Genomic DNA, 17,538 nt, shown 5'->3' with positions numbered 1-17,538 from the left:
AAAGATGATGGCACTTTGATCTTGGGCTTTTGAGAGCTTACAGCTTTGGTACTTCTTTTCTTGCCATTTTAATATGTAGATATTTTAGACTAAAGAGTTTTAAATGCATTTCTGGAGTTCAGTAGGGTCCCCCCTCCCTCCCCTGTAAATTGCATTATGTTTGTTAAGGTGATTTATGTTTTTAACCCTCAGGGTTCGGGTTTGAGAAATGCATGGGAATGACTCCTGGAGTTCCTCGCCTTGCCTTCACGGCGCAATTTCATGTGTCACGGTCGAGCACTTACCTTCAGCGCGGGGAGCTCGTGCGACGCGCTCGCCTGCCGCGCGCGCCGAGCCCAGGAGCGGGGCGCGCTTAGGCAGGAGGTCTGCCCGCAGCTTCGACRGGCAGCAGCTCACCCAGCCCCTGGCCCCGACGCGGCTCCGTGAGGGAGTTAACGCAAGTTCCTGCACCACCGTGGAAAGCAGGYGCAGGCGCTGGCGCTGGGTTTCCCTTTCTCCGTGCGTTTCAGTCAGTGCAACGTTAAAGAAGAAAACAGAACCGAGGAGCTGGAAGGGGAATCGCTCGTGCTTGGCTCGGGCAGGGGGCGAGGAGCCGCTCCGCGCCGGGACGCCGCGGGGCCCCGCAGCTGCAGCTCCCCCGTGCCCCCGGTGCACTTCCCTGCTCTTCCTTTCGGGAAAAGCAGAGCGCCGCTCGGGGCAAGGGACGACAGATTTCCACTCCTGGCAACAGACAGCTGGAATTGGTTCTTTTTATTAAAAGAAACTGAGGTAAGTGAAACACTTCAGCACCGGCGAGAGGTGTACGTACCGCGGCGGGTTCCTCCTGCCCCCTCCGCCCCCGCGCGGCCCGTCTGCGGCGCCCGYGCTCGCGGCTGGGGCCGGCACCCCGCCAGCGGCCCCAGCGCTCACGTAAACCTGGATGCCCGCACCGCTCTCACGGTTAGCGCCAGCCATCGCACCAGCTCCAGCGATACCTAATGGCTTTTGGTTGGAGTTACTTTACCCAAAATTTAAGTGAAGCCTGACCCAGTGCCCCCGCTCTGCTCTGCGTCCCCCCGGCACGCGCCCGGCCATGCTGTGCTGGAAGCAGAAGGCAGCAGGGCGCCCTCCTGGGCCCCCCCAGGGTGACTTTGGCACCTATAGCAGCTCCTGCAACACTTGCCGACATCCTTAGTAAGAGCTCGATCTACGGCAACGCGATGCAAAGTCCTGGTGGCAGCAGCGGAGGAGCCCAGCCGGACGCCCGCGCAGCGCGAGCTCACAGCGGTCCCGAGCACATCCGTCAGTCGGACCCGCCTGTGCGCACTCACCCCCGCTCAGCCCTCCCTGCTGGACCTGTGTCCTGCTCAGCCCAGACTGGCCTAAGTGGAAGCATCTCTGGGGTTTGTTCAGGGGCTCTAGGGGAAAAGACAGTTCCAAATCAAATGAGGGTTCTTAGTATTTAAGAAAAAGCTAGTTCCTCGGATTACACACCTCCACTGAGCRTGGGCAGAGGCGTCCCGCTGGTGCTCGTCTCTGGAGGAAGAGAGCACRCAGGGTGCTGCCCCTTGGTTTTGCCAGAGCCTCGGCTCCGCGTGCCCGGAAGGGATGTGCTGCCCTTCAGAAGGAAACAGTACAGGTGTAAGTACTGGCATCACAGGTAATTTTCYTGTAAAAATATCGCTTCTGTTAAGGAGCTATACTAAAAGGAGGAATTGTAAAATCTGAAATACTTTAAAGACAATCCTTGGGGTAAGTTCTCCAATACAGAGCTCCGTAACAGTATCTRCTTACTCTTAAAAATAAGGTTGGGCTGGTTGTGCCTCCCTCCAGAGCTCCTGCTTATCAGATCTCTTATAACGGTCAGGAGGCCCCCGAAGTTGAGAAGCGTAGGAACAAGCCAAGGACTGGCGTGGGGTCGGTGCCCGTGGCRCTCTCCAGCACTGAGGCCGCCTGGCTCAGTGCTGGCTCCTTGCCGACCTGCCGAGCACCGATCGGAGACAGCTACCCCTSACAGACCGCCAAAGCGACCACCGGAACGGGCGGAAACGCCCGTCGGCGCTCGGGAAGGCCATCACCAACCCCAGCTTTTCCTACAGTCGTGTCTCCCTTCCCGGGCAGTGCCAGGGCGGCGGGAGGCCCCAGGAGCCCTCTCCAACAGCTACGAGGGAGAGGTGGGCACCAGGAAYGCTCCGCTGCTCCTTGTGCAATCCTAACCCCACCTGTGTACGTGAAACCGTCCTTCCCCCGCCTGGCCCTGGCAGGTTGTATCTGCTTTCTGCTTCAGCTAACTATTCACGTGGGAGGAACTAGCGCTTAACTGATGCACGTGCAACGGTGGGGCCACCCCAGGACTGTCGCAGGCAGAACTGGCCCCTCAAAATCAACGGGAGGAAGAGCAGAAATGGCTAACGGGTCCGCTGCGGTCTCCTGGCTCACCTCCTCCCAGCAGGGCTTGTCACCCAGCTTACTTCACTGTTCTAAAGCAACCCAACACAGCAGGCACAAGGGCCAAACGAGCTGGGTTTCAGTTCAAACCGCTGCCCCTGCCCCGCTCCCCGGCTGGCGGGGAGCACCTCCGCCCGGCGCCGCAGCAGCCTGCCCCGCGCCCAGGCTGCGGCCGCCCTCGCAGGCTTCACTGCTCCTTCTCCTGCTCGCAAGGACCAAGACAGAGTCTGCAACACAAACCGCCGCTGGCCGACAGAGACAAGCGGGCTGACCCGGAGTCGGAGTCCCCAAATCCGGGGGGAGCGAGGTGTTCCCACCGCGCCGCGAAGGCAGAGCTCGTCCTCCCGCGCCCGCAACCGGCGCTCTCGCGGGCTGTAACGTTGGCACTTGTCAGCACAAAGCTGCCGCGCCCAGGCCGAGCGTGAAGAGGCGCCCGAGGCAGCACCCTCGCTCCGCGGCGCCCAGGCCTCACGGTACGTGGTACCCTTCATCGCCTGGCTGCTGCGCTTTCGGACAACAGCCACCTGACGCATCGGTCCAGTCACGCTTTGTTAAATAAATAAGGTACCGTTAGACAGCTGTGACTCGATTCCGCAGGCGCTTGTGTTTATACGTTTTCCTCGTGTCTCTGGCCAAAGAACACACTTCCTCTGGTCAGTCTGATTTGAAAAAATAAAAATGTCATTCTTGCAGCATTTCCCCGAGCCTCCCCGTCTCGGTACAGTGGCCGCAGTCGAGCAGACAAAGGGCAATTCTGCACTCGCTCTCTTTCCCTCCGCCGCACCGGGCAGGGGGAGCGCGCGGGCAGTCGACGCTCTTACGTTGAAGAAGGCGAGTCCATCGTGGAGAGAATCCGCACGATCTCCGCCCGCTGCGTGGGCGATATGTGCTGGGTCATGTGCACAATCGAATCCATGGCAACCTCCGGGTTGGCCTGGACCAAGCTGCAAAGAGGCGAGAGGTGAGTGCCGGCAGCCCCGGCACGCGCGTCCGAGCCCGGCTGCCAGCTCCGCTCCAGGCCCGGGAGGGGGGACCGAAACGCGGGGTCTTTAAGCGCAAGCCCGGACGAGCCAGCAGGCMCCAGCGCTAAGCGAGCGCGCGGGGCCGCGGAGGGGCCTCGCGCCCATCAGTCTGCCGCGGTGCCCTGCTTGCTGCGGCGCTGCCTGCGAAAGCTGGGGCAGGGCTGGGGGAGCCAGACAACGGACACAAACCACGGGAGCGTCAGTGCCCTCCTCCCGCCTGTCCAGGAGGAAAAGCTGCTTTAAGAGACCTTCCAGGCCAGGACAGAAAAATCACCAAGATTAGGTGTGTTCCAGTCTAGCAAAGTGTCTGGCTTACCCAGCTCTGACGCATGAACGTCTGCAYGCATGCAAGCAGTAACGCTCACAAGCAGGAGGAAAAGATCCTTCTACAAATGTTTTAGTATTTTGGGGGTATGTTTGGAAGCAGAGGATGAGAGTGTTTGCTGCAGTTCTAGACAACAACCAAGAGGAACTGGRTATTTTATGATACTGAGCACAAAAGAAACTTGCTAGCTTGCTAAAGACGACTCAGGCTGCGAAACACAGGGGAAGGAGGCTGTACAGGCGTCCCGGCCGTGTGTGGTCACACCGCCGGCAGCAGCAGCGTGGCTCAGATTTGCATTCTCTCCTYGCTTCACACAATATGCAGCTCTCTAAAACACAAGCGGTCCCCCACAAAATAGTGATTTTCCATTATCCTTCTCAAATGGAGAAAAAGCACACCACCACGGACATTTCTAAGCCCTGGCTCCTCACAGCCCGTGTTTCAGGAAAGCCCAGGCATGGCCAGGGAGGTTTAGATGCTGCTGATCAGAGCTCCTCCGCTCTGGTGTCTTGTAATTTTGCTCAAAGCACCTGCACTTACAGTAGTGCTAAAAACTGTGCAGAAAAAAGGTGAGATGCTGATTTTGTACAAATTGCCCCATTTCACAGTGGCCCCACCCCTGTATTTGCCTTTCCAAAGGAGACTGTATTTCCACATACTCCTTAAGCGTCTCCCAGCCAAACCTACTTGCAAAACGAGTGCAGCTGGCTGCTCTACTTCCCTCAGCTGGGGAAGAGCACATGGCCAAGATCAGGGAATGAATTTAAAATCCCCGCTCTGGCAAGTCTGTAGCAAAAGCTCCTCCTTTTATTGATGAAAATATCATTCTCAGCCAGCCCACAAATCCCAGGTGCTGCTATCATTTCCTTCTGGTCAGGCACCAATGAAAGCCAAAACCAAGCCAGGCCTGGTGCAGGGGTCATCGTGGGGGTGATGCTGGCCAGCCAGTGCGATGTGCCAAGGCTGGTCCTGTTCTCCACGGCTTCGCCTCCCTGCAGCGCACAACCCTGGGAGCGCGCGAACGCCACCAAGACCCACCGCAGTAGCGTTACTGCTATCTGAGGCCCAACGGCCAGCTGCAGCAGAAATCCGTGGGGCCTCCTAAGATACGAGACTGAGTCCTACTGCGCCTGCGCTGCTTTGTTACAGGGACTCCGCAGCTGGCTTACCTCCGTATCTGTTTAAGTATGTAGTCCCTTGAGATGTAYTTGATGTTTTCATCCACAACAGAGCGAACGCCTTCTTCTTCTGTGAGCTGTTTTTCCAGCCACTCTACTAGGTCCTTGTTGCTGTCCCACAGGTATGCCTGCAAACAAAACGATGCCAGTGTCACCCAGCCAGTCCCAGTGCCCAAAGTCCCATGAAACCACCACTGACCAGCTGCGCGATCCCACTCCCCATGGTGACACTCCTCAAATTTAACTAGCAATTACTGGCAAGTTTGGGTAGTATTTGGCTGACCACCCTCTGCGACTTTTCCAGTGCACTTGGCTTTTACAGACACAGCTAGCACTGGAACAGGTTGCCCAGAGAGGTTGTGGAGTCTCTTTCTCTGGAGATATTCAAAGMCTGCCTGGATGCAACCCTGCCTAACACGCTCCAGGTGACCCTGCTTGAGCAGGGGGGTTGGACTAGATGATCTCCAGAGGTCCCTTCCAACCTTACTGATTCTGTGATTCTGTAACTAACAATTAGCAAAGGTCAAAGGTTGACAAATTTCTTCTGCTTGTGTTCCCTTTAAAAGTGACTACATGAGAACTACGGAGGCAGCAGACCCACCGCTCCCGGTGGCCATCACTGAAGCAGTTGCTCTAACAGGTCATCATCCCTCAAGACCAGATGAACCTTTCTGACCCAGCCCCGAAACCTGCCACCCATTCGCAGGTGTGCACATAGCAGAGGAGGTCGGTGTGTCCACATCCACAAAAAGCCTTGGCCACAAAAACCTTTTTTTTTCCTCCTGCAAGATCATTTTGCCTGGTATTCGCTAGGTAGTTGACTACATAATAATTCAGGAGTGTGTTAGACGYCTAATAGCCTTCTCGCTCCTCTCTTCTCCTCTCATTTTCTTTACAAATCATTTAAGAATCGTTTTGTTAATGGTTTCCGGAAAAGCAAGTACCACCATTAGCACTCATTCATATTTATGTCATTTTATTTGGGTAATTAAACACAAAGCTCGTCATTTAAAGGTGCACTATCCTTCTCTGTTATCACTAACGAAGTCAAAGTCAGAATGACAATGAGCTCAGCGCAGTAATTTAATAGGTGGCTCTGGGACTGGGCTGGATTACCCACCGAGCAGGGTGCTGTCACAGCAGCTTGGCTCAGACGCCAGTGAGCCGGGGGCAGCAGAGCAGCCACTGCTCCTCCTGGGCAACCCCAACGCCTCAGCTCTCGTGGCTTCCACCACAGCCTGACTCTGGGAGCAAATTCCAAGCGCCGGCAGGGAGAGGGAGGCAGAAGTACACTATGGATGTGTGCTCCTGAAGGCAAAGCCTTCTGGCTATCAGCCTCAGTGGTAGGAGGCTAATGTGCTCGCAAGGACCACGGACACCCGCGGAGCAACGGCAATAAAGCCAGCAAAATACCCTCCCCATTGTAACTCTACCTCACCACACAAAATTGGTCACTCCACTTGGCCATGCTCCTTTGCAGTGTTGACAGAAGCGTTGCTGCACCCATGGGTGAAAGCCAGCACTGCAGCGAGGAACCGGGAGCGCAGACCTTTTCCACCCCCTCAGATCAGTCCTGTCTGACACACTTCCACACCAGCGGGTTCAAGCCCAGGCCAGTGCTCTTGGCAGTCAGACATCAAGAAGCCTCTTGGCATGGGGTCCCGCAGGCAGTTTCTGTCAGCAAGGCAGGATGCATCCTCGTACATAAGGAAGATGCACTATGCTGGTGCCAGGCTGAGATCACAGCCCAGTGCTCACACTGGGATTCTTTTCTCCCTTAAACATTATGYGTATGATTGTCTCAAAACAGTGATGTCATTTCAGTCTTAAGATTTTGCTTATTTCATCGGTTTTTCTTATTGTTATTTTAAACTTGTTATTTTTTGCTCCTTGTTTCTGCCCCTAGACATGACAGAAATGCTCTCTGCATACAAAGTAGGGCACTTAGGAAGATTTCAGGGAAGGGAAAAAACCCCAGTTGCTGCCTTGTGGTTGCAGACCTGCGTAAAGCTAGATTTACCCAAGAATCCCAAAGCTTTTAGTTTAGGAGAATATTTAATACTCTTATTAATCATTTTTAATCCGTTTGCTTTTAATTAAGAAACAGCATGATGCTTTCCTATCAACATATGCCAGGGAGCAGATTAATTGTGGCTTAAGATAACTCTCCTTGATTGGTGTAATGTATTAGCTAACGAGATGCCCGTTTTTAAAGACACTCAGACACTACCTTGGAAAGCCTGCTGCCCTCCAGAGAACACTTCCCYCCCTTTCTGCTTCTGGAACCCTTGAGTGTTTGTGACTTAAAAAACAAAATAAAATAAAGAACTCAGATTGGAGGATTGCAACAAAAACAACCTAAGAGCAGCTCCAGCGATTGTTCTTCAGAGATTGCCAGCCTCAGAATTCAAGCACGATTAAAAAGAGAAATCCTCAGCAAAACTATCAGATGAGGATGGTGCTGAGGCACCCTTCCCCCCAAACCATGGTGGTTAAATCTTACAGCAAACGTGTAACCCTGCATTTGAGAGCATGCTGCTCTGCTCAGCATCGCAGCRCTCTGCAGCTGCGGAGAGGTGGGAAGCTTGGTGGAAGAGCGGTCRGGGCCCCCTTGGGCTGCAACATGACAACAGTCACTGATGGCAAGGCACTTGTGATGTCCCCACCACCCTGGGGAGGGGATGAGGTATGAGGGCAGCCCAGAGGAAGGAGTCATGGTTGGGCAACTGTCCCCTCTGCAAGCAGCAGGACAGCCAGATGTGATGAGTTGGCTATAAATATGCCAAATGTATATCTGGAGCACATCTCCAGATGACAAGGAGATGATAAGATGACATCTGGAGCACAAGCAGTGCATCCCTCCTGCCCCTCTCAGGGTGAGTGAGTAGAGCAAAATTTAGGACATTATTCAGGATGAAATAATAATTTAAAAAAAATCCTGCTTTCATACCACAGAGGATCCCAAAGGGTGTTCTGGGACAGGTCCCCACAGCCAGGACAGCTCTTCTGTAACAGCCTCTGCAACTGATAGCAGCTCTGCTGAGCTATTTTAAGCACACTGTGCGCAGGGAGAAGGAAATGGAGATATTCAGGGCTGGTGTAGAGCACGTGTTGCGACTCCTGGGATTTTTGCTGCCAATGCTRCCACCAACTTTCTGTCAGGCAGCAGCACCTCTATGCAGCCTTCTTCCCACAGATTGCCCTGCCTTGTGCTGCTGAGAKAACTGTTCACCTTCCTCAGGTGCTCGGATTTTCATATCCATGGTGCTACATGCTTGGAAAAATTCTACTGAACCCTAGTATCTTTGCTTTTTAGGCCTGCTATAAAAAGTATCTCGATAAAGCTATTCATGACCAGGAACACTACCCAGAAGTTCTCGTTTGTCACCTAAAATGTGCTTTGACATTACAATTAAAAATCAGAGATCAAACCCCTCTTGCGAGAACCTCATCGAACTTAAGCCCAGAAAAGTTGACTGCCCTAGTGAAACTGCTTTTCATTTACCTTTACTGTCCCTTCGACTTCCACAAACCAGCGTCTCAGCATAGCCTGGATTTGCCCATCCGTCAGCTCAGGATTAGCATCATGAATCTTCTTCTTGACCACATCTTCTAGCAGAAGACGTCTTAATCTCCAGTAGAAGAAAGTACGGGAAGTTTTCCAATCTAGAATGTCCTGCCCAAGACATTAAGTGGAGAAGGAGAAATGAATGAGGGACAACATTTACCACACTCACAGAGGAGTATGTATGCTTTTTTCCCTCTAGGAAAAAATGGCTTGCACTCATGCAGTCAGTTATGTCGCTTGCATGAGGGAAGTGCAATTATTTTGTTACAGCCCTTCCCATCRCTGAGGGTCACCACCAGCTGCAGACCTGCTGGCTCTTACTGCCTTCTCTTCCCAACAAGGCAGACTGTGATGTCCTTTGTGAGAGAAATGGCAAAGYATTTTTTGATATGGTCACTAACCAGCTGCTGGTAGAGCCCAGAAAACATGGGGTCTCAAATTGACATAGATCAGAGAAAGGTGCCAAAACCCAAGATGTCCTGGCATTCAAGGGAGCAGAAAACAGCTGGTATGTGGAAAGCATTAAACACTGTGGTGAGAGTTATTGGGGCAGAGGTTTATCTGCAGCCCCRCGGGACACTAGGCTTCTTTGATCCTGCTGCCTCCAGCAGTAAGGCGTGCCCCTCAGGATTGCCAATTCTCGTCTGGGATCAGTGTACGTAGCTGTGCCAAGCCTTCCCACAAGGTCCCTGAGCAAAGATCCATCGTACTCACAGTAATGGCACCCTTCTCCTGCATCCGGCCTGGTGTGTCRTGCAAGTCAGCAAACTGCATGGCTACCTGGTGGTAAATGGGAACGAGGAACTCCTCCCGTTCCTTCAGCTTGGTCTCCAGCTCTTTTCGATCAGTAGGGCTTAGCTCAGGCGTACCTGCAAGCAGGCACAGCGACATGTCAGAGACATGCYGTACTCATCCAGAGTCAATCAGCGCAGGTACTGCTGAGGATGCAGCCCCCAGCCCCTTGTTTGGTGTGGTTAGGAAAGACAGGATCCACCACATACTCCAGAGAAAGAATGGAGGTTTCTGCTGTTACTGCATATGGACAAAATCCTGACTGCTTTTCGCCAGGACAAATGCCGGACCATCAGATCYCCACAATGCCAAACCCAGTTTTCAGCCAAATGCAGTCATTCCAGCCTGGATTTCCTGCCGCCAATTCTCAAGCAAGAGGTTCAAAGGAGATTTTGCCATGGAAACTCTATTGCATTTAAATGCCAGTGAGTTGAGCCATCAATTAAGTGACAGATTTACTGGACTTACTCCTAAAGAAGAATAATGTCCCAACATGCAGTTCATTTAGCCTGAAATACGGACAATGTAAAACCACATGTACAATCGCAGGTTTTCCTGCAGGCTAGTTCCTACTAGCAGCTGTTAGTACCACTGTCTCATTAAGGAAAACACACAAGTTATGTTAGGGACACCAAAAACGCTCAAGGAGCGTTCAGTTTACCGGTGACTGACAAACACTAGTTTTGCTCATGGACTAACATGATGGGCAGGAGAAAAATTGTGTCAAGAAGACGTCCTGTGGAGTTTGTAATTTTTAATTTATCTTAAAACATTGAGCTCAGATAAAATTAACTTTGATTAAAACAAAAACACTCATTAAAACAATTTCYGATTAATGTCACCCCTTGAAAGGAACTAGCAGGACTAGACAGAGCCAGACAAGAAACATGCCAGCCGTTCGCAGAGTGCTGCTGAGACCCGCAGCAGCTCCTTACAAGGGCTCAAGGGGGTCCTTACAAAGCTGACTAACGGGACAACAGTTTTCAAAAGGGACTAACGGTGACCACAACTCAGCCACACTCATTTTCAATCAAGATTTAAAGAGGGCCCTCCTCTTTTCTTTCCAGACAGYGGCATGTTAAATGAATTCCTAAGAGCAGCTGCCCCTTTATAACAGCAAGAGCCTAAATCCCCCTTTCTCCCTTCCTGCAAATGGCTGTAAGAGGCCACAGTTTGCACAATCATAAATAAGGGCAACTCTCCACTGATCTTGCAGTAATTTATCCCTGGTCAAAGTTGGCCCAGGCTTGGAGCAAGCATGGTAGGTTGATGCTTCTCCCACCCTGCCTTAAAAACACRTGTGCAAGAGGTGCTTGTGCAGAGGCCTGGTGTTTAGAGCCAATTTTGGTTCAATTTAAGCAAAGATTGCAATCTCAGCCAAATTACATGGTACTGGATACTCTGCTAACTGTGGCATTTTGTAAACCTCCCAGCCACTCCTGGGATGCTCGGGCTGCAAGTTCCCAGCCTTGGAGACAGCTGCCCTCCCCCTGCTCCCCCCGTTAAAAGCCGAGGTCACTGGCAAGCTGAAGACAGGTCATGGACAAGTCTTGCTCCAAGCACGTAGGTTATAACGTTCAACTGTCTTCCAGTACCCTCCACTCAAATGTTAATGTAACCACTCATATACTTAGGCGACGTGCAAGCAGGATTGTACCTTYAGCGTACAGAGAGGAAGCCAAGATGTAAAACTGAGAGCTGCGCTCCCCACTAATGTAAGAAGTCAACGGGGGAACCTGGAACAAAAGCTGGAGCCATGCTTCAGCCAACGGCCAGTACTCTTTCTTATTATTTTAGAGCCTGAATATCGTGACTGCATTTTGTGGTATGTGAGCACCATCAAGCTTTTTTTTTTTTTGTTTTTAATCTTTATTGTTTGCGAAGGAACGTCAATGGGATTAAATGCAACATCTATTGTTACATCAACACCTATTGTGAAACTGTCACCCTTCCGGCTGGGTGACGTGGAAGGCGATTGCTGTGGAGAGGCAGAGGAGGACAGCTTAGCAACGCGGGTCCTCAGCAGCACCGCAGGTATTGTCCAGCCTGACAATAAGCAGGCTCTGGAATTGAAGCCAAGAGCCAAAGCAATCCAAGTCCCTCTCAATGAAAACAGATAAAATTAGCAGGCAGAAGCTTTTTTTTTGAAAAAGAAACACAACAGCAGGCAGCGCTTTTTCACAGAATACATAATTGAATGGTAGAAATCACTGCCACAGGATGTCCTGGATGCCAAAGCACAAATGGATTAGACAAATTCTTGCAAGAAAAGTCCATCACGGACTTCTCAGCATAAAGATATGGATATTAATCTATCCTCAGGAAGTCTCTGAACCACCAGGTTGCAGGACATGGAGAGGGCGCCCTGGGGAAAGCACCGTGCTGGGCTTGCATGACGCTCACTTTCCTTACATACGTATCCGCTGCTGACGCTGCTGGACAGGACCCGGGGCTGCCGGCCCTAAGGGAGGTGTGAGCACAGTGACTCACTGCTGAGCTCAGCGCCGCGGCGGATCACTCACAGCACCACGGCGCAGGGAGCCTGGGCTCAGACCCACCTTGAATTTTGCAGGCAGGCCCTTTTCTTTTCTACTTTGCATGAGCTATGTTTTTATTTTCTTCCCGAGTTCCTCTTCCAAATCAGAACAGGTTTGAGTATTACCCACACACATGCCATAAAGTCACCGGTCAGTTATACAGCAGTTCCTTCTAGTGAAGGAATGTTTTTGTGTCTCCCAATATAAATGTTGCCCAACCTTCCAAATGCTGCTAAGAAGGTTTTAATTAACAGAAGCTACTCTTACAACCTTCAGAATTAAAAATTATATATATTCATCCATGTTAAATTCCCGGGCTCCTATCTCTCCCTGTTTTAAATGGCAATGCATGCACTTAAGCCAGTAACACTCATGTATTCTGGCCTATCTGCCACATTCTTGTTGTACAGCCAAAGCAGCCAAGCCCAGTAATGATTTAGGTGAGATTAACAAATATGTCAATGTCTATTTTCTGCTTAATTTAAAAGCAGCGTCTATAAAGATTTTTGACTTCTGAACCCTGTTCTCCTGAAAGGAAGAAGGTAACAATGAGGAGGGGGGATAAAGAGTGATTATCCCATCATCGATCGTTTGTCAGGAGCATTTCTTATTCACTGGACTATTGTAAAAAGCTAAGCTCTCGATCAATCCTGTAAGCCCCCTGTACAATTAAATATCTTGGAATGGTTTTCTTTCTTTTCCAGTCAGATCTTGAGGCCTCAGGGTTTTTCAGAAAGCTTGAGCTTTATTTATTTATTTTGCAGAAAAGTCTCCCTCCACAAATCTTATAGTGGCAAGAAGAGAGGAGTTAAAATATGGGATTCCTTTGCTCTAAAGGTACTAGATAGTTAATGAAACTGTTAAAGTTTAAATCACAGGAACATTATAGACCGCTAGGTATGGATCAGGTACTAATCGATGGAGGGACAAAAGCAGCAGCCCTCTGAAGTGGCCACATTACCCAGCCAACACCCACGGCGCCGGCGCGGCGCGTGCAGCAGGTTTGGCACATAGGTGGAGCCTCTGGGAAGGCAAGGYGACGATTCAGGAGGAGAGGAAGAGCCTGACTTTCCTAACTTTGCAGAGGATGCTGGGCACTTTAGCAGCCGTGAGATGCATTTATCTTGGACTGCAGTTTGCTCTGCAGTTGCCAAGCATATTTGCATCTATAAATAGAGCTGGTTTGCTCACAGCCACTGCACCGCTCGGCAGAGGCCAGGTAAATGTCTTAGTYCTGCTTTCCCAACCAGTAATGTCTAATTGCAGGGCTAAATATACCAAGGTTTCTTTATTCTGTGGTATCTTTGCTTCTTTTACTGTTTTTTTTGTTTTGTTTTTTGTTTTTTTGTTTAAGGTAGTTTTAGTACTGATCAAGTTGAAAAGTTACCCTGGGGAAGCACTGAAGATGTAGATACCAAAAGAGGTTGCCGAATCTCTTCTGAGGGCAAAAGAGCAACATTYATCACCTGTGCTGGGGAAAGGGCTGTGCCAAAGCACCCTTCGCACTACCAAAATCCTTCATGAACAAGCGTGCAAGGGATCTGTCCTCGTCACAGACACCAGGGARACGAGGGCTGGCGCTGTCCCTGTGACTGGGGAGGGCAAGCAGCGCTTGCAGAATAAAACCATCCTGCCAGGATGGTCATTAAAGCCAAATGCTTTGCAACCTRTAGAAACATATAAGCTGAAAGACTGCACTCAAACGCACCCAGCTAAATCAAGAGAAATTAGTTTTAAACCACATATAAGATGAATTTAACCCGAAATGTTCCCCAGATGTATCCTGGAGGGAGCTGGCAGCTTGTGTCCTCCTCGTGGTGCCCTTTGGCCCAYGCACGCCTCTCCACGGAGCGACACAACGGCCTCCCGGCTCCGAGGCACGTGCTGGGCGCGCTGCCATTCCGGCCTCCAGGTCTGCCTTTCCGACGGACACGCTTTTTCCTCCATGCCCTACAGCCCGTACCAGGCCCCAAAGCTCTGGCACAGCCCTTAGCACCTCAGGGACACCGAGCAATAAATGCCCAATACTGCAGTTAACCAAAGGAGACCTTTAACCACCCAGAAGAGGACGCGTGTCCACAAAGCCGTTTTTAGCTATTGCACCAGGGATCTGTGTGCATGCTTTATAGCTGGTGATCAGAGAAGAAGACTTCAGAGAAGTTGCCCTCCCTGTGCAGACAAATGGAAAAGCTGTGGCAATAAATCCACCGAGAACTCTCTCCTGTAGAGCACTCTGATACTGAATATCAATTTATACTCCTCTCCCAAAGTTAAGGGAGAGCATCATGGCAGAGGAAGCAACATCTAAACTATTTTGATTTGTGTCCCATTAAACGGCGAGCCTCTTTGGAAGGAGCCAGCCGCGCTCCAGCTCTCCCCCGCTGCCCGCGCAGGCACGGGCAGGCACAGTGTCCTGCCGTGATTACGACCCACGCGGGTGTCAGGGCGCAGGCTGCCTTTAATAAAGTTCCTGCCAGACGGAAATGGCTCAGCAGCACCATGAATCACGGCTTCCCATAACATTTAGCAGCAAAGTGCTTTTTTTAAATATGACCAGTTTAACAGGTTAGACAAAATGACTTCAAGAAATGTTATTGTAGGTTCCCTCTGATTGCAGAAAGCCAAGCAGCTTCTGAATCAATTTGATGGTTTATGGTTTCTAAGCTGTTAAAATGCGGGACTTTCTCCCTTGTCCTTAGCACATGGCCTCAGCGTGGTGGAGCATTTACTTGCTTATTTTCTTGCCTCTTCCTCCAAAAAGCTACCCAGAGTTTGGGCAAAAGCCCACCACTCAAGGCCCCTGCACACCCAGCCCTGCAGAAGGCTCCCCGCAGAGGCACTGGGGACCTCCTGGGACCCTCCTGGMCCTCGTTCACCCCAGATCACTCCAAAAACCAGGGAAGAATCTTTTCTGCAGTGCCTCAGCCCAGACCTCAGCCGCTCTGGTAAATCAACCCATACCTCTGATTTGTAAATATGTCTTTTACAGCATAAATAGTAGCTGTCCAGACTGCAAAGCAGCATTAAGGCATTCACTGCAAGTAACAGAAATGAGCGTGTCTTCCTGGACTGCCTCAGTGCTACAAGTATCATAGGCAAATTTAGGGATCTTTTCTTCCCAGAAGTCACTAAGAAAAGAACATTAAGGCCATTCTTTTCAGYAAAGCACTTAAACCACACTGCAGCCTGTGCTGAACAGGTCCTATGGAAACAAACTCCACAGCAGTACAGCAGCCACTCTGTATCCAACGGCATAATGAGATGTCAACCTCACCCCTGGTTATGACTGTCCCATCTGATTTCCACACCTGAAACAAAAAGATTTTCACTTGAATCTCACCTTCTCTTCATCTGCCTTTAATAAAGCCCTTGCTCAACAGGAATTCAGTAAAGGCAGCAAGAACGGTAACCCCTTTCAGGCTGCCCAGTCAACAGATCTCCCATGCGAGCAGCACGGAGAAGAAGGTCACTCAGAGCCGTTCACGTCCCTAGAGAGATGGGCGTTTTTTGATTGTCGTTGCTTGTTTCTTTAAGTGAGACTGCTTGTAATTACTTCACTAAATATTCAGTAGGATTTATGTTACAAAGGTGCAGTATGAAATACCAGTGAAGGTCACACACGCCCAGGACATGGGCTTGAAATATCATCGTATAACTGCACTGTGCAATGTGCCACTGTACTCCCTTCCAGCTCCTCAGGCCTCATACCAGCATCACAGCAAATGGACAAAGTGTGGCAGGTACATAATTCCAAAAAATTGATATTTTGGGGGAATCATCTACAACCCTCCTGAGAGGAAAATCTGAGATGCCAATCATCTTGAAGGTACTGACGGGAATCAGTACTTGCTTTCCTAGACTCATGACTGTGAATTAACAACAATTCAAATGCAGCAGCACTTGCACACCGAAGCAGTTCCTGAAAATCAGCATTGCCTAAAAAGACAAAAAGTTACAGCTCTGCTGACTGCATTTGTCCAACACTTTATGGGAGACGCATTCTCAACAGCAACATTTTTCTTAGCTGTTGCTCAGGAAAACAGCTGGTGTTTTGATTAATTACAACACAGAACAAAAAAACCCAGATAATAATTATTAGGCTTTTGAACTGTAATCAAACTTTCCAGGCAAAAGCTTGGAACGAGACAGGTCACAGGGCCGAAGTTTTCAGCCACCCAAGAAAAAGCCACGCCAGAGCTGTCCCCAGGCCACTGCCGCAGAGCCACCACGGCCTGGCRCTGCCGGGGCGAGAGGCACCTGCAAGTTTACTGCTGCCATCGCACCCGCGCGGTTTCACRGGCTCGGAGGAACTGCCGTGCTAACGTGGGGGCCCTGGCTCAGCACTGGAGCGCTCGTTATTCGGAAACTCAAGAAATGTTTTGCACCCYGTTCAGCCAGTTAAAAGGAGAAGGAAGTCAGGAGCCAGCAGTGCAGACTGATTTGTCATTCTATCTGTGGAAAGTCGAGGGCACTTCGCAGCATCTGTGTTTGCGAGTCCACCGCCGGCCAGAGGGCAGCTCTGCTTGCAGAGCAGTGCCCTCCTCCTCCCACGCCTTGTACAGTATGTCATGAAATATAGACACACACATGCAAAATGGGCACATAATTATAAAACACAGACGCATGCTAGCACAGTGCCAACTGTTTCATAGGATTGGCTGATGGTCACAGTGCGGTAAGATCTATCAGAGGAACAACAGACGCCTCCCTTTTACTAAGGAATAGATACCTGATAGGAGAAATGTGGGAAGGAGCCATTTTGCCATTTCTTTYATCAAAATTGGACCAAGTCTTTGCTCACATTACACTGTACAACTGATACATTATACACACACCCTTCTTACGCTTGATGCTTGAAAACTGCATGATGAAGTTAATTTTTATTCCTCTCCTAAATGTTTTACTCTAATCGTAATAAACAAATAACATAAAATTGAATCTCCATATTCTTCTCGACTATGGCCTGAGGCCTGCAGTCTGAACCGCTCCGGTATTTCCGGGTAATCAGCGCTCCCCCCGCGCACCCACGCCACGTGGAAACACGCTCGCAGGGCAGGATAGGGGCTATCCTGTCTCCCCGTGCCCTCTGCTCTGCACTGTGTGCTGTTCCATAACAGCACAACTCTGAGTGACATTTTAATAAAACATGGTGCTAATAAACATTTCAGCAACAGTGCCAGAGAATTGATAATGAACAGATTTATGTCAAATTATTCAATATCTGCCAGCCTTCTCTGCTCTCATGCTCCCCCACTTGCAAGTCAAAACCAGGGTCTAAAGATGCCTCAAATGAAAACCAAGTCACCGTTTCCCCACCCCTCCGCACACGGCACATGTTTGCCAACATCTCCCTTTCCCCCCGCTATTCAGCGGCTCCAGGGAGGGATGACAGCCACTCAGGGGTTAAAGAGAGGCAGTGAACCCCCAGCTAATGAGTAAGAATTCAGCAGGCAGTGTAAGATAAATGGAGCTTTCTCTGCTTCTGCTGGAGTCAGCATGAACTGCGGCCCTGCGGCTTGTTTGTGGCAAATGGAGTGCGCGAAATATCAAAGGGCAGTGATCCAGAAGAAGACCGACTTTGACAAATTTTAAATTGGCCAGAAAGAAAACCAGCAAAAAAAAAAAAAAATTATGCAATTCACTGTGTCCTGCAATCTTGGCTTTCCTGCTATGGCACCGAATTAGTGGC

General features: G+C 50.3%; 1 protein-coding gene across 7 annotated transcripts in view; it reads right to left on the bottom strand.

Annotated features, from left to right (window-relative positions):
• Nucleotides 1-735: 735 nt before the first annotated feature.
• ACACA (acetyl-CoA carboxylase alpha) overlaps nt 736-17,538 on the bottom strand; it is a 152,326-nt gene continuing 135,523 nt past the window's right edge. For all 7 annotated transcript variants that reach the window (XM_085302905.1, XM_085302912.1, XM_085302907.1 and 4 more), the window contains 4 exons: nt 9,235-9,389; nt 8,458-8,628; nt 4,944-5,080; nt 736-3,371 (listed from right to left, as the gene is read on the bottom strand). In XM_085302905.1, the coding sequence (XP_085159031.1) occupies nt 3,245-3,371; nt 4,944-5,080; nt 8,458-8,628; nt 9,235-9,389 (590 nt within the window). In that variant the 3' untranslated portion in view covers nt 736-3,244. The remainder of the gene's footprint in view (nt 3,372-4,943; nt 5,081-8,457; nt 8,629-9,234; nt 9,390-17,538) is intronic.

The sequence above is a fragment of the Rhea americana genome, unplaced genomic scaffold (assembly GCF_003343005.1).
Source record: "Rhea americana isolate MKP2758 unplaced genomic scaffold, rheAme1 scaffold_194, whole genome shotgun sequence".
NCBI classification, from domain to species: Eukaryota; Metazoa; Chordata; class Aves; order Rheiformes; family Rheidae; genus Rhea; species Rhea americana.
This window is presented reverse-complemented; position numbering and strand designations above follow the sequence as displayed.